This window comes from Cibotium barometz, chromosome 1, assembly GCF_041138505.1.
Source record: "Cibotium barometz isolate CiBa-2024 chromosome 1, ASM4113850v1, whole genome shotgun sequence".
NCBI classification, from domain to species: domain Eukaryota; kingdom Viridiplantae; phylum Streptophyta; class Polypodiopsida; order Cyatheales; family Cibotiaceae; genus Cibotium; species Cibotium barometz.
In genome coordinates, this window is record NC_141046.1 from 35,504,698 (window position 1) to 35,526,425 (window position 21,728).

The window sequence follows — 21,728 nt, forward strand, 5'->3', positions numbered from 1 at the left end:
GGCTTTACAGAGGGCAGACAAAGCTCTATGGGAGCGTGCCATGAAGTCAGAGATGGATTCTCTGCATAAAAATGGAACATGGAAGTTGGTGCCTTTGCCTGCAGGCAAGAAGGTTTTGCCATGCAAGTGGGTTTACAGGCTCAAAGTTGCACCAGATGCAAAGCCAAGATACAAAGCCAGGTTAGTGGCTAAGGGCTTCAAGCAGGAATATGGTGTGGACTTTGATGAGATCTTCTCTCCAGTGGTCAAAATGACCACACTTAGAGCTGTATTGGCTTTGGTTGCGCATGATGATCTGGACTTGATTCAGATGGATGTGAAGACTGCTTTTCTTCACGGTGATCTCCATGAGGAGATATATATGCAGCAGCCAGAGGGTTATGCAGTGAGTGGAAAGGAGAAGCTTGTATGCAAGCTGAAAAAGAGTCTTTATGGGCTCAAACAGGCACCAAGGGAATGGTATCATAAATTTGATACATTCATGAAATCCCAGAAATTCAGGAGAAGTGACATAGATCACTGCTTGTACACCAAGAAAGCTTTCGATGGCAGTCTATTGATCCTCATCTTGTATGTTGATGATATGTTGATTGCCGGGAAATCTCGTAAGGAGATGGATACCTTGAAGCAGAGGCTGCATCAAACCTTTGATATGAAGGATTTGGGTGATGCAAATCACATCTTGGGTATGCGGATACTTCGGGACAGAAATCAGCATGTGTTGTATTTGTCTCAGAAGGAATACATTGGCAAAGTCTTGCAGAGGTTCAATATGGACGGGGGGAAGAAGACTAGTACTCCTTTGCCTCCATATGTGAAACTCAGTGCTATGGACAGCCCACGGTCAGATAGAGACAGGGCTGATATGGCCAAGATTCCGTATGCTTCAGCATGTGGCAGTCTCATGTATGCCATGGTTGCTACTAGGCCGGACATTGCATTTGCAGTGGGAGTGGTTTCTAGATACATGGCCAACCCTGGCAAGAAGCATTGGGAAGCAGTGAAAGGTCTCATGAGATACCTGAAGGGCACACAGGATATGTGCATATGTTTTGGCAAACAGGATGCATTAGTGCATGGTTACACGGATTCGGATTATGCCGGTCATCCAAATAACCGGAAGTCTACTACCGGTTATGTGTTTACATTCACAGGAGGTGCTGTGTCATGGATATCCAGGATGCAGAAGTGCACAGCCTTATCTACTACAGAGGCCGAGTATATTGCAGCCACAGAGGCTTGCAAGGAGGCATTATGGCTATCTCGGTTAGTGGTTGATTTGGGTTATACAGGGGATATTCCATTGTTGCATTGTGACAGTCAGAGTGCCATCCAGTTGGCAAAGAACCCTGTCTTTCATGCAAAGACGAAGCATGTGGATGTGAAGTATCACTTCATCAGAGAGGTGATAGAGAACAAGCAAATTCAGCTTGTTAAGATTCATACGGATGACAACCCGGCTGATCTGTTGACAAAGAGTTTGCCTCCGGAGCGGTTTGCTCATTGCAGACACTTGATGGGCATTGGATGAGGCCATTTTCAGCCTTGATATGGCCTTGTATATTATCATGTACATGCTGATTTTTCTTTTCCTTTACTTAAGGGCACTTTGCCTTTAAGTGGGAGGTTGTTGGGGTAAAGGCACTATGCCCACCCTTATAGTGTGTACAAGCCCATAAGTTATAGTACATAGTACACTTAGTACTTTTAATGTACTAAGTGCACTGTGTACTAGTGCAATATACATGTGTGATAGGGGAGTCACACACTCATATCTTCATGAGTTGACTTATCCCCACAACTCTCTCTCTCTCTCTCCCTTGTTGTTTTCTCTGTGTATGTCTCCCACACATGAATTAACCTAACCCTAATTCTTCCTTCTCCCACACAGTTTGTTGGTGGTGTTCCACAAAGCTAGAGGGGATGGCAGTCCTGTGAGCCAGATAGGTTCTCGGGCAACGGTCCCAAGGGAGGATTATCCTTCAACGGGTGATGCGAGAGTGCCAGACTCATTTCTCAGGAATGAAGACCAAGACAGTGTTCATAGTCACGGCAAGAATGGATTGGGGACTAGATGGAACAGATGCATAGATCTTATTCTGTGACAGAGTGGTTTTGGAGACCGGGCCGGGCTTTCAGAGAAAAGGGTTGCCAGGGATGGATGGATGACAGAGGGACTTCGGGAAAAGATTGGGATGATGACAGTCATCCAAGAATAGGTTGGAATCCCGTCATCAAGTTTAGCAGAGTTTGGGACAAATAATTGCCGGCTGTACCAGAAGCAAGGCAACTGCATGCACTGAATTTTATGAATAAAATAAGCAAGTCGGCTGGCCGACTGGACTGAGTACCTTTTTGTACTATATGAATATACTGAATTTCCAACATATCTCTCTCTCTCTACTCTCTCTTCATGTCTACGTTTTGCATCAGCATGTTGCCAGTGGTGTTTAGGGCTGAAAGAAGACCCCCAGAGCTTCCGTGTGTTACACAAACCCAAGGGGAGGGTTTCATGAGAGTCAATAGCCAGTTGGAGCTGCCAAGGAAGGCTTTTATGGAGCAACTCCAAGTGATGATCATCATCAAGGGATAGAGCCAAGGATGCCATGATCAATTTCAACAAGAAGGATTCATGTTTGTCTTGAAGGACAGGGCAAGAAGGCAAGGGGACAAAGTGGAACAGATGCACAAATCTCTACACCACATTTGGAGTGGATTCAGAGACATATGGCAAAAGGTTGCCAGGAAGGGAAGGATGACAAGTATGGGAGACCATATGTGGAGACAGACAATGATGACATAATTGTCCAAAGTCAAGGTTGGAATCCCGCGATCAAGTTTAGCAGTCATCAAGTTTAGCAAGAGGGGATGTCATGTGCAGGCACATGGACATGCCTAATCCAAGGCTAATCCTTGATGGGCGGCAGATGTTTAGGGCATGAGCACAGCACAAGAGGATCCCAAAAGCCATCCTATGGGTGCAAGACCAGGTTGGCAGGGTAAGAGCAGTGCTACAGGGCTGGTCAGCAACATGATGACATTTATTTGTCCTCTCTGCTGGCCGAAAGCAGGTCGGCCAGGTTGGAACTTGGGGGTTCACAAGTGGCCTATGTAAGGCTTACGCATAATTCATTCTTGGTAATCTCTCTCCCATATGGAGATAGGTCATAAATAGGATTTAGCAGGTCATTAGTCACCCTTTTGGGCAGGCCAAAGGCCATGGAATTGGTACAGACATATACACCTTTTTGTATTATATGAATATACTGAATACACAGCAGACTAGCAGAGCTTCCGCATGTGACAATTATGTAGGTCAAAAAGGGAAAACCGACCTGAACACGACTTTCCATCCTATCCCTATATAAAGGAGGTCAAAGGGCATGGAAAGGCAGAAATCAGATAGATCTCTCAGGCATCTCACAAGTGTTGGCGAGAACCCCCGCATAGAGGCAGCCCGAGGCAGCTCTAGGCAAGAAGACAAGCTTCTTGAGAGCACAACCAAGCTGTGGAGTTAGCAAGCTTTAGTATGCACATAGATTAGCATGCATGAATTGGATCTAGGTCAAGATCCAAGATTATTGTGCATATTCATAATCATGTTTGGAATATATAGTAGATTAGGTCTACCTTGTCTTGTGTGTGTTTGCTAAACATAGGATTAGTGTTCATGTCTTTTTCTTAGAGTTAATCATAGACACACTTCCGCAACACATGTTCCAGTCGGTCTAACATGCTTTAATGTCGGAGGTACTATGGACGTAGAGCAGCCAGCACATCTCATTGGTTTGTATATGTGATCTGTCTTGGAGAAGCGGCACGAGAGTTGAGGGGCTGCTTCAGTCTCTTTGAGCATCGATTTCATAGCATGAGCCTAGTCATTGACTATCCCAAGTAGCGATGCGCCACTCTCTACGTGTCAGAGGTCACTCGCTTAAAAAACACTCGCGACTTGGCCACATCACGGACTCCTTCGCAAAAGAAAAGCCTATAGTTAGTGATCGTTGCCGACCACGCAATCCTAGGCTAGCCCTCCATACACATTAGACTGGTACAAAGAGAGAGAAAACCAGCATGCAATCATCCCATTTGGGTACCCTCCAATCGGCCTCACAACAATAGGTTGTATCTTGACGCCCATGAGTCGAGCTTATCGATCAGCCAAAGGACTGTCAAAATACACAGCAGAGATGATAACCAAATCTGAGACCACAAGAGCAAGTAGAGTGCAGAAAATAGACAGCACAAGAGAAGAAGAGAGATAGACGTGTAACTCTACTCTATATACACAAGATCCCGGAATGATACAAGATGATATGACAAGGGAGCAATGGGGCCATTTTATATGGCCCCCATACTACAGTCGGCCTGCATCAGAAGCAGCCGACAGGCCCTAAACCTCCACGACTTGCTGAAGACACCCAATCGGCCAGCTATAATGAGTCGGCCAGCACATAGGTGAAGTCGTGGACCTGATGCAGCAGTCGGCCAGAATCTGTGAGCTCCAGCCACCATAGGGCAGCCACCCAAGCCATAGAAAAATGGGAAAAATGGGAAAAAATACCGGGAGTGAGGAAAAATGAGAAAAACACCTACGAGGGCGGGCACACCCACAACAGAGGCCCTGGTGTCTCAATAAAGACAGGAGATGACTTCTAACACCCCCTCTCAGCTCCTGGCTAAGAAACCAACCCTAGGGAGCTGGAGTGCCACCTGAGCATAGCCTGAGGTAGAGACTTCGTGAAGAGGTCCGTTGCATTGTCCTCCGTCGAACAATAAAGTAGCAAGATGTCACCAGCCAAGATCTTCTCACGTAGTATCTCTATGTGCTTGGTCCGAGCATGGAAGACCAGGTTCCGAGCAATAGCTAAACAACTCTGGTTATCACACTAGATGACTGTGGGCTCCTTCTGTGGAAACCCAATCTCACCTAGCAGCCTCCACAGCCACACAACCTTGCAAGCAGCACCACAAGCAACCCGGTACTCTGCCTCTGTCGAAGATAGGGCAATAGTTGGCTGCCTCTTACTTCTCCAAGAAATTGCTCCTGAGCCAAGGGTAAAACTGTAACCTGAAGTAGATGTCCTCGTGTCTGGATCTCCTCCCCAATCTGAGTCACTCCAACCTTGGAGTCTCACTCCATCCCCTCTTGTGTAGAAGAGTCCTAGATCGTTCGTACTTCGGAGATAGCGCAAGATCCGCAATCTTGCGTCCCAATGAGCCTTAAATGGTGTCTGCATAAAAGAGCTCAACAGTCCCACGGAGAAGCTCAAGTCCAATCTGGTGTTCAGCAACCAGATCAATGAACCAACCAGCTTCCGGCACTGCGAGGCATCAACTAGCTCACAAGGATCATTAACGATTAACTTTGTATTCAGGTCCATCGGTAAAGTATAGGCTTGCAGTTCTCCATCCCAAAGGCCTCAAGCAACTCATGAACATATCGCTACTGAGAGACGAAAAACCCCCTCTGGGTCTGTCAGATCTCCAATCCCAAAAAGAAGTGGAGTAAGCCTAGATCGATCATCTCAAACTCCTTTGACAAGATAGCCTTCGTCACGCCAATGTGCTCCACATGACCGCCGGTGAGAATGAGATCATCCACATAAAGGATGATAATCGTAACCATGCCGCGTTCCCGAAAGAGATACAGGTTGGGGTCTGCAACCTATCTCTGGAAACCAGTCCGAACAACGAAGGAATCAATCTTCTGGTTCCAAGCCTTGGGAGCCTGTTTAAGACCATACAAGGCCTTACGTAACCTGTAAACCATCCCTTCTGATCCTGGAACAACAAAGCCTGGAGGCTACTCAACATACACCTCCTCCTGCAGGTCACCATTAAGGAACGCAGGTTTTACATCCATTTGATACACAATCCACCTCTGAGAAGAAGCAAGGGCAAGAACGGTCCGAATCGTGGTCATCCTTGCTGTCGGTGCAAAGCTATCCTTGTAGTCGATGCCTGGCCGCTGAGCATACCCCTTAGCCACAAGCCTGGCTTTGTGTTTGCCCACCGACCCATCTGACGCATATTTGGTCTTAAAGACCCATTTGACACCAATGACTGACCGTGTCGACGGCCTCGGTACCAACTCCCATGTGTTATTCTTCTCGATGGCATCAAGTTCCACCTGCATGGCTTTCCTCCAAGTATCCTGTGAAAGGGCTTCCTTAACAAAAGTGGGCTCCTTGTCCCGCATGATACGAGACATCAAAGCATAGTTTACCTAAAGAAGCTCTGCTGAATGACTTTTGTCTCGGATTCTGTGCGATCTTCGAGGGCTGTCCTCTGTGGTCCATTCGGAGGGAAGCTCCGTGACACCCGACTCCCGAAGGGTGTCTATCAACCACCTGGGTACTCGAACAGACCGCGGACCCTCCTGCTGTTGTGGGGACTCTACTCCAGCTGCGGGCTCAACCTCCTGTTCTCACTGTGGTTGTCCAGCTGGAACAATGGACTGGGAATCATCATCAGACTCCTCTAGGTCTCCAAGAAGTGGTGGCTCCTCGACAGTGGATACTCGAACATGCTCATCAAAAACCACATCCCGGCTGACAATAATCTCATCCCTCTCTGGATCATACAATCTGTATCCCTTGGAAAGAGAATTATACCCCACAAAAATAAGCTTACGGGACTTGGAGTCAAGCTTCCCCCTCTGCTTCTTCGGAATATGTACATATGCATCGCTCCCAAACACACGGAAGTGGGAGACATGAAGTTTCCTGTGTCAAAGTATGCCTCATAAGGAGTCATGTGAGGTAGTGAAGTCGTTGGAGACCGGTTGAGGGTATGGACAGCCGTCGCCACAGCCTCTCCCCAAAGTGGACGAGGAAGATCACGATGCTCCAGCATCGTCCTCACCATCTCCACCACAGTCCTGTTTTTTGCGTTCGACAACTCCATTCTCGGAAGGCGATCCTGTATTGGCCAGTTCCCGCTTGATGCCATGATCTGCACAAAATCTGACGAAAGCATTCGAAGAGAATTCGCCTCCTTTATCAGCCCTCTCCAATCCAGACTCTTTCTCCACCATCACATGCCAATCCTTGAACCGTGAAAAAGCTTGGTCCTTCTGTGAACGAAAATAGACCCATGTGAATCTGGAACAGTCATCAACAAGCAGCATGAAATATAGAGAACCTCCCAATGATGGTGTTTGCTGAGGTCCACACAAGTCGGTGTGAATCAACTCCAATGGTTTTGAAGCCCGCTTGGAAGCCTGCTTCGGAAAGGATTCCCTGTGCTGCTTACCACGTATGCAAGAACTGCAACGTCCTTGCCTGCTGCCAACATCTGGCAAGCAAACCACCATCTGGTCCCGAAAAGCTCGCCGCAGTGCATCCACATTTAAGTGGCCAAACCAAAAGTGCCACAGATCTCCCACTTGAGAACCTATCAATGAGGAGAGTGCGGAGAAGACGATGAAGCATCTGAGTCCATCATCTCTAAGTGCACAAATGCTGGAGTCTTTGCAGGTGAGGCTGAAGAATCAGCACTCTTCCCAGTCCGCTTAGGACACTTCCTTCAATAGTGGCCTTTCTCGCCACAATCATTGCAGGCCCTCTCGGCCTTGAGTTTCTCTCGATCCATGTCAGGCTTCTTCTCAGAAGACTTCTCCGATGAAGCCTTCCCTTTGCCCTTGTTGTTATTCCAGCCTTTGGACCGTTGGCCAGTTAAGGCCTCCGAACCTCCGCTGTGAAGAGGATTCGTGAATCGTTCCTCCTGGTCCAAGACCATGGACACAAGCTCCTCCCATGTAATGGTGCTGAGCCTGCCACTAGTAATCAACGAAGAGTAGAAAGCGGAATACTAAGAAGGCAAGTGGGACAGCAAAGTGATGGCCATATCTTCTGATGATATCTCCTTCCCAGCCTGAAGGACTTCCTGCTGAAGGGCCTGCAGCTTGTTAATATGGTCCCGCATCGTCGAAGACTTTGCAGGGTTCATAACCCGCATCTGTACTTCCAAGGAAATCCTCTTCATGGGCGATACCCTGTTATAAAGAGAAGCCAAGTGCTGCCATATGCCTCTGGCCACCGTCATATGCTTTACATGATTGATTACTTGCGGTGTGCAGTTGAGGAAGATAAATGAACGAACCTTGGCCTTGACACGATCCCACAACTGTGCCTATGCCTCGCGGTCCTTTCTAGTTGACGGTAACTCCCCTTCGTCTGCTTCCGGCCGCCGTGGAACCCCGACAACAATGAAATCAGCAAGGTCATATGACTCCAGCACAGAGTCCATCATAACCTTCCATATGCCGTAATTGTTCCTGTCCAACTGACGGTCCACCGGGAACGTGGGGAGTGTTGGGATCTTCACATGCCTCTCAGCCATCTCTAACAAATCTACGATTGCGAGGATGTAACTGAAAAGGGTGGGTGGGTGGGAAAAAAAACTTACACCTGCAAGTGGCTGTCCAGCAAATCAGCCCGCCGTCCTCTTGCTTCTTCTCTTCCCGAACAGTCCACCAATCAGCAACGCTACAATCCCCCTCTTGCTCACACAACTCCCAAGATCTATCAAGAGCCTAGGGCTCTGATACCATGTCAAAATACGCAGCGGAGATGATAACCAAATCTGAGACCACAAGAGCAAGTAGAGTGCAGAAAATAGACAGCACAAGAGAACAAGAGAGATAGACGTGTAACTCTACTCTATATACACAAGATCCCGGAATGATATAAGATGATATGACAAGGGAGCAATGGGGCCATTTTATATGGCCCCCATACTACACTCGGCCTACATCAAAAGCAGCCGACAGGCCCTAAACCTCCACGACTTGCTGAAGACACCCAGTTGGCCAGCTATAATGAGTCGGCCAGCACATAGGTGAAGTCGTGGACCTGATGCAGCAGTCGGCCAAAATCTGTGAGCTCCAACCACCACAGGCCAGCCACCCAAGCCATAGAAAAATGGGAAAAATGGGAAAAAATACGGGGAGTGAGGAAAAATGAGAAAAACACCTATGAGGGCGGGCACACCCACAACAGAGGCCCTGGCGTCTCAATAAAGACAGGAGATGACTTCTAACAAGGACAACAAAGACAAGTATCATACATACTCAAGAGGCACCAAGGCGCTAGCTGGGACCCTAGCCAAGCTCACTCACAGCTCCAATCTCTCACATCAAATCTTGGGTTGAGCCCATTTGCCTCCAATCATCAGACTACCTCACGGCAAACTTTGGCACATTGCCCACAATTGAGATTCATGGTGTCACATGTGCGGAAGCTTTGAGTGTCTTCTTTCAGCCCTACACAGCTGATTGGGAACCTTGATGCAAATCAAAAACAATGACACACACACACACACACAGCTGTATTTTCAATACCTGTACAAGACTATGCCTTTGGCCTTCCGGGACCTTCTACTAACTCACTCTTGACCCTTGACCTGTCCCAAAAGGGGGTCGGATGAAAGAAGTTAGATCTAGCCTAGCCTTATATAGCCTCTTCACATGCCCATCAACGGGCTGACCTGCTGTCAACCAGAAACAAGGACAAAAACACACAAAAATACAAGATCATCCCGACTTTATCTACACGCTCCTGCCCACCCCGTGTCATCCTCTTATCAATTAGAAGAGATGTTCTGATGATTGGCCTCCTTCTTGGGAAGCCCCTTCATTGGGTTGATTATAATGCCTTTGCACGACATTTATTCTTCACTCTCATATATATGGTGGAGAGCATCTAGTTAACCCAAGCATTAGCATTGGAAATCAGCCATGTCCATGTGTGCACATGACATCCCCTCTTGCTAAACTCGATGACGGGATTGCAACCTTGGACCTTGGATGACTATCATCATCCCTTCCTGGACTCCCAAACTTGTCATCCTTCCTTCCTAGCAACCTTTTAATTGAAAACCTTGTCATGTCTACTCCACTCCAAATCCGGTGTGCATCTATTCCACTTTGTCCCCTTGCCTTCATGCCCTGTCCGGTCCCTTTTCTCGAGGTTGATCATGGCATCCTTCTCCACCCCCTTGGAACCATTTTCTCGAGCGCCTTCCTTGGAATGCCCCAAATGGTATCTGACCCTTAGGGCTACCATTCCCTTGGGTTTTTCTAACACCAACCAGCCCATGGGATTTCCACCCTAGCTGTGTTACTCTCCTTGGACCTCTGCATCTTCCTTGGACACTTTTAGGACTTAGCCTTGCTAAGCGTAATGCTATGATACTGATGCACATGTGCAGAAGCTTTGAGTGTCTTCTTCCAACCCTAAGCAATTGACTAGGTGTCAAAATGCGCAGGAGACTAACGCACGTAGGAGACGCATCACCATCGAGCTCCACACACCCCCAACGGGCACTGCAGCATCCCTCCACCGAGCTCCCATCTCCCAATGAGCTGCCTCCCAAAACACCGGCCGGAGGAGATGATTATGACAAGGTGCCACTCAAGCCTATATATGGCTCTTCAACTTCCCATGCTTCCACTTATGGGATAATCCAAGGCACACTCTAGCCATAGATCACAAGCTCGAAATCGCCAACCTTCCAACACCCTCCCTCGATTCGAGCTTCGCAAGCCACCGAGGCACGAGGGGGTCGCCCAGGACCACACGCGCCTGAGCCGCCCAGGACCACACGCGCCCGGGCTCTGATACCATGTCAGAATGACGCAGCAGAAGACTAACGCACGTAGGAGACGCATCACCATCGAGCTCCACAAACACCCCCAACAGGCACTGCAGCATCCCTCCACCGGGCTCCCATCTCCCAGTGAGCTGCCTCCCAAAACACCGGCCGGAGGAGATGATTATGACAAGGTGCCACTCAAGCCTATATATGGCTCTTCAACTTCCCATGCTTCCACTTATGGGATAATCCAAGGCACGCTCTAGCCATAGATCACAAGCTCGAAATCGCCAACCTTCCAGCACTAGGAACCTTGATGCAAATCACCAACAAAGACAAAGAGAAGAGAGAGAGAGAGAGCTATATTCTCTATTTGTTATATAGTGCATAAAGACTATACAAGGCTATGGCCTTTGGCCTTCCAAGAGAGGAAATATAAAGACCTTCTACTCACTGACTCTTGACCCTTGACCTACCGCAAAAGGGGTCAAATGAAAGGACTTTGATCTAGCCTAGCCTTATATAGGCTCTTCACATGCCCATCAACAGGCCAACCTAGTGACGGCCAGCAGCAAGGACAAAAACACACAAAAATACAAGATCATCCCGACTTCATCTGCACGCTCTTGTCCACCATGCCAACTGATCATGATGTCCTGCCCAGAAAAAGATTATCTTGAGCCTTGCTAGTGCCCTAAAACAATGTTTATATGCTGCCCAATCAGGGATTAGCACTAGAAATCATCCATGACCATGTGTGTGTCGGAATGGGCAGCAGAAATGAGACAAACTGCTGTGAGAAAGAGAACGCAGAACTGTAGGAGAGAGAGAAGCTGTATAAACTCTACTATATACAAAGGATCCGGTACAACAATACCACCCTGGGCTGCTGGTCGGCCACAGCAAAAAACAGGCCAACAACAGCAAAAGAATCTCCACAACTGGGAAAATACCAATCAGCCAGCATATAACCAGTCGGCCAGCACCTAGATCAAGTCGGCCAGAAGAAAACAGTCCCCCACGACTAGAAATAACAGGGAAAAATGGACAATGAGGAAAAAACAGTGCCCCACGACCAGAAAAAACAGGGAAAAATGGACAATGAGGAAAAATGGAGAAAACTCCTATCCAGACGGGCACACCCACAACAGAGGCCCTCACTCCCTACTGAGTAATACGGTACAGACAGATAGGAGTTTACTGCTAACACCCCCTCTCAACTCCTCGATGTGGAACCAACCCCAGTGAGCTGGAGTGCTGATGGAGCATCTGCTAAGGTAGAGGCTACGTGAAGAGGTTCACCGCATTGTCCTCCGTCGAACAAAAGACAAGCAGGATGTCACCAGCCAAAATCTTCATATGAGAGAGTGCAAGGGAGATTGAGAGAGTTGGACAAGATCACCTTTTATAAAGGCAGTAAAGCTTTACAATGGCAATGGCCAGCAACTGAGTGTGGATGAATGAGTGAATAACGGGGAACTCCTTATATAGTGAAGTAGGGACCTTGCCGACTGCCTCTAGGGCTGGCCGACTGGCCCTGGACAAATAAATAGGAGAAAATCTAGTAAAATCCCAGATAAATAGTAAAGCCCCAAAACATTGAGATGTACAATTCTAACACCCTCTCTGCAGCTCAGTGTGTGCAAGAGTCGGAAGGACATAAGTCGATGAAGATGCAACCATGGACCCTCCAACACCGCGAATACTGGAATCACCTCGAAGAGAGCACCCACCAACCTGTTTCCTCGATACAAGATGCCACCACGAACAGCAAGAAACTTTGCTTGGCCACAAATTCCTACACAAGTGTGCAGTGAACTCCAAGAATAGATGATGAGCTGTTGGACACACCGTGCCCATAATCCCCAACATTGGACAGAACACATCACGTCCCAAAAGCCTCGAACAATGAACTTGGAACAGATCCAGTTCATAATCTCTGTTGTAACAAAGATAACCATGTCCTGCCAGATGTCTAATGCTTGGAACTCCGAATCACGGTCCCCATGCACCAGTAGGTGGAGCTGTAATCAGCCCCCTCTCCCACCCACAAACCTCTTCTGGCAGGAAGCACATGGGAGAAAACTGCATGTGTACTAGAGAAGCACACCATCTGGGGTCTCCTGAGCCGGAAGCGCCTTGGGAGCCCTAGAAGTGGTACTAGAATCTGTATCACTATCCTGTGTCGTGTCTTTGTCTTTTCTCTGAGATGAAGCCTTGCCCTTGGTCTTGTCCTTCTTCTTGGACAAACAATCTTTGGACAGATGGCCTCTTTTTCCACAAGTAAAGCAGCGACTCTGACCTTTCTTTTCAACCAAGGAAAGTGTTACACGCCGAAGCTATGAGAGTCTTCTTTCAGCCCTAAACACCATCTAGAACATGTTTATGCAAAAACGCAGACAGAAGGGAGTAGAGAGAGAGAGAGATGGCTGGAAATCCAATATTTCATATGGTACAAAAAGGTACATAATCCTTACAGCCATGGGCTGCCTTGAAAAGGTAGTAAAATACCTATTCTAGTCCTAGTCTAGACCCACACCCAAAGGGGGAGTGAATGAAAAACACAATGAGCAACTATGCCTATTTATGGGCTGGATATGACAAATCAAATCTAGCTGACTGCTGGTCGGCCAGCTTTCTGGACATCAATATTTCACTTGCTGCAACCGACTGGATATCACACTTGCATATTCTGGCCGACAACACTCCATGTCCTCCAATCAGTTAAATCCCTGCCAAAACAGCAGCACATGCTCCAAATCCCTGGTTCTAGTCTCTTTTTTTGGCTGCCCCTTTAGGATTAGCTCCAAAGAATGTCCATGGCAAAACTTGCACATGACATCCCCCTCTGCTAAACTTGATGACGGGATTCCAACCTGTTCTTGGATGACTGTCATCATCCCATTCTGTTCCCAGAGTCCCTCTGTCATCCATCCATCTCTGGCAATCCTTTTCACTGAAAACCTGGCCCGGTCTCCAAAACCACTCTGACTCTGAATAAGATCTATGCACCTGTTCCATCCAGTCCCCAATCCATTCCTGCCCTGTCTCTAAACACCGTCTTGGTCTTCATTCCTGAGAAATGAGTCTCGCACTCACTCCACCACTCCACCCCTTGGAGGATCATCCTCCCTTCGGACCGTTGCCTGAAAACCTTTCCTGGCTCACAGGACTGCCATCCCCTTTGGACTTTGTGGAACACCACCAACCAACCTCCTGGGAGCTCTTCCCGGTCTTGTGTTCCTTGCCTTGGGCTTCATACCTGTGCACTTTCCTGTACCTTGGACCTGTACACCTTCATATGGGACTGAATCAGGGTTTAGCCTTGCTGAGCCTGATGCTCTAATACCAATGTTACACGCGGAAGCTCTGAGAGTCTTCTTTCAGTCCTAAACACCATCTAGAACATGTTGATGCAAAAACGCAAACAGAAGGGAGAGTAGAGGAGAGAGATGGCTGGAAATCCAGTACTTCATATGGTACAAAAAGGTACATAATCCTTACAACCATGGGCTGCCTTGAGAAGGTAGTAAAATACCTATTCTAGTCCTAGTCTAGACACACACCCAAAGGGGGAGTGAATGAAAAACACAATGAGCAACTATGCCTATTTATAGGCTGGATATGACAAATCAAATCTGGCCGACTGCTGGTCGGCCAGCTTTCTGGACATCAGTATTTCACTTGCTGCAACCGACTGGATATCACATCTGCATATTCTGGCCGACAACACTCCACTGGATATCACATCTGCAACCGACTGGATATCACATCTGCATATTCTGGCCGACAACACTCCACTGTCCTCCAATCAGTCAAATCCCTGCCAAAACAACAGCACATGCTCCAAATCCCTGGTTCTAGCCTCTTTTTCTGGCTACCCCTTCAGGATTAGCTCCAGAGAATGTCCATGGCAAAACTTGCACATGACAATGGTCAGAACTGTTGACTGACACCATCAACTTACCCTGTGAGACAAGAACGGACTCCTCCTCCAAAAGTAAGGAGCTAAGATCATCAAAATCCAACTAAGTGGATGTGACCTGGCACCGCAAAGATCGAGAAATCACATTATAGTCTGGAGGAAGCCTGGTGACGATAAGAGCAGCCAGCTGAGAAGAGGACAAAGCAGCACCCATAGCCAGTAACTAGTCATGGATAACCTTGGCCTTCATGAGAAAAGACTACCTATTAAGTTGAATTTACCAATGATTGTTTCACCCGTACCTTGGCATATAGAAACAGAGAAAGAGACTAAAGGTCAACTAACGGGCACAAGTGCGGTGCAAGCATTGAATTGCCTTCAGGAAATAACAAGCCGTAGAGCTGCCCCTGCAAAGTGACTGCCCTCATCGAAGAATCTTGAGCAAAGAGATCCTCCAATTTTGACCATACCTGATGAGCACTGGTGAGAGTTTGCACTGCCGGTGAGACCTCCTCGGTGATGGTCCGCACAAGCACAGAATCCGCCTCCGAGTTCGATTCTCCCAATCTTGTAATTCCACAGCAAATTCATCCTCCTAATCCCGAGTCCACTGCCTAGAGTTTTGAGGACGCTCAGGCTTCCTTTCAATGCACTGAACAATGTCCCACAAACCCTTGTCGATGAACTAGACCCGCATCTGAAGCTTCCAATGAGCGTAGTTGGGTCCTTTCAACTTCTCATCCTTGTTCATACAGGGGGGATCCATATCCACAGCAGCAAAGAACAAATCTCAGCTCTCAAACACTTCTCTCAAGTGCTTTCCAACGAAGCGAGGCACCAGGAACAATCAGCCCCCTCTCAAACCTGAGAGAGGAGGAGGCTAGACAGCAGCAAAACAGTCCAAGATCCACCGGGAACCTCCTACCGGAAAGGGTAGGGACTCGTGGAGGAAGAAGACAATGTAGGGCCACTTCTCTGGCAGCACCACGAGCAAGAAACGCACCACCAACAGGTGCTGTAGAAAAAAACACTTCAAAACCTGCCTCTGAAGAGCAAAACACAGCCTTTAGGGCTGGCCGACAGCAACCAGAAGAGGGCTGGACAAAAACGCAGCTAGGTACTGAAACGCAACTACTGTATGGGACTGATCTGCAGCCGGAGAAGTGATGGAAGCAGAACGCACAGCAAAGTGGGCAGATTTGCAGAGTTTGGAGCCACCTGGACCTAAGTGTATGATACCATGAAGGAGATAGCACAGACGGAAGCATAAACAAAAAACATATGCGAGAGTGCAAAGGAGATTGAGAGAGTTGGACAAGATCACCTTTTATAATAGCAGTAAAGCTTTACAATGGCAATGGCCAGCAACTGAGTGTTGAACTATGTGCAAGGGAAGTGGATGAATGAGTGAATAATGGGGAACTCCTTATATAGTGAAGTAGGGACCTGGCCGACTGCCTCTAGGGCTGGCCGACTGGCCCTGGACAAATAAATAGGAGAAAATCCAGTAAAATCCCAGATAAATAGTAAAGCCCCAAAACACTGAGATGCTATTTTCTAACACAAATCTCATGCACTGACAAAAGATGAAAACCAAGAGATGGGACATAAAGAACCTGGGAGGGACCCCCCTCTGCCATCGGGAACCTGCCCTCACTGTGAATCGAGATAGTGGACTTGTCACCAATAAGGATGTGACTTGTTTGCCTTCAAAGATCTGTAAGAACTCTCGAGAAGGAGTCATGTGCCTAGAAGCACCACTGTCGAGAATCCACTCCCGAGTATCCCTAGCGGTGAGACCAACTGCCTCCCTACTCAAAGAAGATGAAGCTCCCGTGTCCATAATCTCCAAGTGCACAAAAGCTGGAATCTGCACGCTTGCAACTGAGGAATCAGCACCTCTCTTGGTGCTCTGCTGAGGATATTTCCTCCAGTAGTGACCCTTCTGGCCACAATGGTTACAGGTCTGCTCGGCCTTCAAGGCATCACGATCCGAGTCCGCGTCCTACTCAAAAGACTTCGCCGGTGAAGACTTCCCTTTGCCCTTGTTGTTGTTGTTGTTGTTGTTGCGGCCTTTCGATCACTCGCCAGTCAAAGCTTCAGAATCTCCACCCTGTGGAGGGTTCGTAAACTGCTCTTCCTAGTCCAAAACCATCGGCACAAGCTCCTCCCATGTAATGGTGCTCGGCCTCCCATTGATGATCAAAGAAGAATAGAAAGCTAAGTACTGTGGGGTAAGATGAGACAGCAAGGTGATGGCCATATTCTGTGAAGATATCTCCTTCCCAGCCTGAAGAACCTCCTGCTGAAGAGCCTGGAGTTTGTTGATGTGCTCTCGCATCGTCGAAAACTTTGCATGATTCATCACTCGCATCTACACTTCAAAGGAAATCCTCTTTATGGGCGATACCCTTCTATACAAAGAAGCCAAGTGCTACCAAATCCCTCGTGCCAACGTCATAGGGTGTGCAATTAAGAAAGATGAAAGAACACACACGGACATTGACACGATCTCACGACTGTGCCTGAGCCTCCCACTGTTTCCTAGTAGAAGATGAAAGAACACACACGGACATTGACACGATCTCACGACTGTGCCTGAGCCTCCCGCTCTTTCCTAGTAGAAAGTGAAAGAAGCTACTACTCCTCCAACTCTGGCCGTGAAACTCAACCCACAATGAAATCCCAAGACAGACTCCATCATTACCTTCTCGATGCCATAGTTGGTCCCGTCCAACTATCGGTCCACCGGGAATATCGGGAGGGTGGGAATCTTCACACGCTTCTCAGCCATCTCGAGCAAATCTGCCATCTCGGGGGTTCACAAGGTCTTGTGAAGGGAGGGAGCGTGGGTGGGAAAAAATTTTGAAAAAGAGGCTGCAATTGCTATACAAGGTGGCTGTCCAGCAACAATGGCCGCCTTCTATCTGCTTCTCCATGTCCCAAACAGCCCATAAGATCTCCAATCAGCACCAAAAAACAACAAACGCTCAAGCTCTCACTATCTCCAAGCTTCAAGCCACCTGGGGCTCTGATACCATGTCGGAATGGGCAGCGGAAATGAGACAAACTGCTGTGAGAAAGAAAACGCAGAACTGTAGGAGAGAGAAAGAAGCTGTATAAACTCTACTATATACAAAGGATCCGGTACAACAATGGTGTGGGGGGGGCAAGGGTGGTATATATACCACCCTAGGCTGCTGGTCGGCCACAGCAAACCAGGCCGACTGCAACAAAAGAATCTCCACGACTAGGAAAATCCCAGTCGGCCAGCACCTGGATCAAGTCGGCCAGTGAAACATCAATCGGCCAGTGTCAGATCAGGTCGGCCAGAAGAAAACAATCCCCCACGACCCAAAAAAACAGGGAAAATCGACAATGAGGAAAAATGGAGAAAACTCCTATCCGGGCAGGCACACCCATAACAGAGGCCCTCACTCCCTACTGTGTAATATGGTACACACAGGAGATGTCTGCTAACAGTGTGCACATGACACATGGTGAAGATTAGTAGACGACAGTTACAGATTTCAGACATGTTTCACAGTCACACGAGGCCCCAACGCCTTTAGGCATTATGTTTGAATTGCATTGATGGTCAAGTGTTTTGAGAAACCACTACCGGCCCACTCGGAGTTACAGATACAAATATATTTAGTGTTTATTATTTTTTAAATTTACATTATATTGTATGGTGGTGTATTAGACACCTCCAGCTCCCCTACATGAGGTGTCTAACCTAGCATGCTCAGATTTTGGCCTCATAGGCCTTGTTGGTCTCTTGCTCACATTAATGAGCCTCTCTCTCTCTCTCTCTCTCTCTCTCTCTCTCTCTCTCTCTGCATACATCTAGCATGTTACAACTAACCAATGCATAGCAACTCAAGTCAAAAATTTGAAGGTAAAGTGCACCTGGGTAGGTAGTTCTCTTTCAACAATCTGCATCTCTGTGTTTCCTTCACATGGAAGGCCCATCTTGTCTTGATATTTCACAAGAACCTTAGTAATATCGCCCTCGACAACTTCACATACAATTTCTTTAGTGTTAAGATTACCAAAATTTACCACCTGAGCACAAGCGAAACCTTGATCATGGTACCACTTCTGAATCTGATCTCTGATCTTCTGTAGAATCCTTGCTGTCACCCGCCTTTCTGATCTAAGCCACATAATGATGTTTTTCTCTACGGCCTTTGGAAGTATGCATGGCCTTGTCTTCTTAAGGCGTTGTTTGTAATCATCCTCTTGCGATTTCACGAATGCCTCCCGCTCCTTATCTGACATCTTCGTAGGATCCACATCAGGCGGCTTTGACTGAGGAATCAGCCCAACATTTACACACCTTATAGAATCTGCAGATTGCCATTCACTCTCTGCAAATGTGATCTGCACCTTGAGGGTCCCATCTTTCTGTGGCAATGTGTCTATGTCCACGCTTTCAAACATGCCACAACTTGATAGATTTTCCAGCTCTGTCTGCAACTGTGCTCTTGTAAAGATTCCACCTGGCTTTAGTGTAATAAGCTCATGGAAAGGATCATCAATGCCAACAGGCTTTTCTATCCTGCTATCTATCAAGTCCACGCTAGATACCTTGTACCTTTTTCCTGGATTCAGCTTGGTTGCATTGACCTTCACGCCCACTTTTAACCCATGAGAATCATAGCTACTTTCCGACTCTTCTGAGTTAGCAAAGGCCATAAACTTCTCAACCCAATGGTTCCACGAAAACCCACCAGCCCCACTGCCCCCACTGCCGCCGCCTCCGCCGCCGCTGCCAAAGCCACTTCCTCCTCCCAGGCCTCCAAAACCAATCAGCTGAAAGAGGCACCCTCCGGTAATGCCTGCTGCAGATCCAACTGTGGCCAACCCCATTGTTTTCATCGAGATCTTGAAATGCCCAGAATTCTTTGCACCTAAGGAATTACGCTTTGGGTTTGTGGAACCCTGACCACCAAGGGAGATGATGCCCTTGCTTCCTTGTGAAGATGCAAGGGGAGACATGGAAGAAGAGCCTTTGTGCTGGAGGTGCAGAGTGTAAAGGCCTATGCACTCCTGAGATGTGGGATCCAAGCTCTGTTTGGACCTGTCAAAGCAAACAGCAAGTGTTGTCTGTAGAGGGAAAAACACTTGGGCAGATAAACAAGCAGTACAACCACAGAGAATGCAGGCCAAAACTGCAAAGCCCTTCGACAGAACAAAACAAAGGGGATTCAGCTAGCACATCGGCAATAAACAATAAACCATGTAGGTTTATTTCAACTGGCCATTTCATCAGAATGTGAGTGCCCAGAAAATCAAAGAGGCGTCAGACAGTTCACAACACGACACAGACGCTCAAGCAGTCATATCAACAATTACAGAAAAGCTATGAGAAGACAACTCACATGGAAGCCATGGCCGAGGAGAAGCCGCAAGCTAATGAGCAATTGCTTGCCTAGCTGACAAGGGTTTATCTGAACAAGTATCCCCCCAAAAAAAAAAACAAGTTTTAAATAATTCCTACATATATACATTTATATAAATAGTGTGGATATATATATATATTCACTTCTATAAAGTCCGGTAATATGGTTGCATTAATTAAAATTGATACACGTGTCTATGCACCCCAAACATTTGTTGGGGTTGGATGCATGTCATTGAGACATGTGTCTCATTGACACGCATTTATTTAATTTACACCTACTTCTTTTTTCACGCCTTTCTCTCGTGGGTTCTACATGCAAACCCCCTACTTCTTTTTTTGCGCCTCTCTCGTGGGTTCTACAGGTCTTGCGGTTTGTTTTGGTTTCATCAGCGCTCTTTGGTGTCGTCTGCAATTTTTGACTATGGCGCCCTTCTCTCTTGGTTTCTGCAGGTCGTGCGGTGTGCTGTCAATTTCATCTGCGCTCTGCGTTGTCTCCAGGTTTTCTTTCATGCGCTGTCGGTTTCGTCTTCGGTTTACGTCAGCTGCTGTAGCTTTTCGTTTTGCTTCGCTTTCTAGTGCAGATGGTGGTGGCGTCTCTCGCATCTGTCGATCATGTGTTGGTCTTCTACAAACTTCCTTTCTTTTCCTATGTTTCTGTTCTGGTCATGTGCTTCTCAAGTGATTTCTGTATCGAAGTTTAAATTTAATTAGTGCTTTTTGACATGTTTCATGCCGTCCTCGTTATGTCCATGCTCTATCTATGTTTGTTACAATCTGTTTCTAGAACGATTGTGTGGCTTATTTAAAGAACCCTTCTGTTTGGGCTGATCATGCCTTTTTTTGTTCTTTGTTTTATCATAGGAAGAAGCCTTTATCCTTCTGTTCCTACTGATCATGCCTCCTAGGAAGAAGCCTTTGGACGACATCAATAACATCATGATGTTTGATCGTCCTGGTAATTCTTCTTTGCTGCTATAAAGTACTATAGTTAATATCATCACATACATTATCGAATAAGATGGTCAATTAAAATAAACTGAAGTAAACGTATTAAATTGATGATGAAATATTATTTATAAATACAACCATAATTTCAAAATGATTATCTTCATAATAAACTTCAAGAGATAATTATCTTCACTAACTTTTTTAAAATACCGTAGTAAATTTTAAAAGATGATTAAAATAACAAAATAAATCCGATGAAAAATATATTGAACTCAAAAAATCAAATTAAATTGATTATGATTAATTATTTACACAATCTTGCAATGCAGATTCAGAACCTTCCATACACAAAGTCCCGTCTTTTCTAGCGCTTAAAAAAAAACCAGGCTTTTTGAGGTGTCTGTTACAATAGCAATAGGAAATAGAGATATTTACTTGTCCTATTGGGAACCCTTGGAGGAATTTGTGAGGATGGAATGTATGAAAGGTCTTTTTGCACTAGAAAAAGGAGGAACCTTAAACCATTTGCACTTTCAAATGGTAGCTAGTTTAATGGCACCATCTCTAATAAGCATAGGAAAAACTATAAAAAGATATTTAGGATGGGATTTGTTTAAGCCTGAGGGTGCACTAGTAATGTGTAGAGGACTTAGGCAAGTTAAGGTGCACACTCTTGAAGGGATGGTGGGTTATTGCATGAAATATTTCCATAAACCACACTTTAAATTTTTCTCGCACAACATGTGTTGAGGAAATTACTAGAGGTCGACAGCTATATGCCTTATATGGCTAGGCTAACTTGAAGAATAAAGTATGTTTATCACCTATCAATCTTTTTGAGAGAGT

The 21,728-nt window shown here is 46.7% G+C and overlaps 1 protein-coding gene across 1 annotated transcript in view; it reads right to left on the reverse strand.

Moving 5' to 3' along the window:
- The window catches only part of LOC147641925 (protein TOC75-3, chloroplastic-like), a 57,897-nt gene extending 37,873 nt beyond the window's left edge, over window positions 1–20,024 (reverse strand). Inside the window, exons 1-2 of the mRNA XM_086801274.1 lie at window positions 19,912–20,024; window positions 18,437–19,610 (exon numbers count right to left, since the gene is read on the reverse strand). Of these exons, the coding sequence (XP_086657400.1) occupies window positions 18,437–19,610; window positions 19,912–19,922 (1,185 nt within the window). The 5' untranslated portion in view covers window positions 19,923–20,024. The remainder of the gene's footprint in view (window positions 1–18,436; window positions 19,611–19,911) is intronic.
- Between the last annotated feature and the right edge of the window lie 1,704 nt (window positions 20,025–21,728).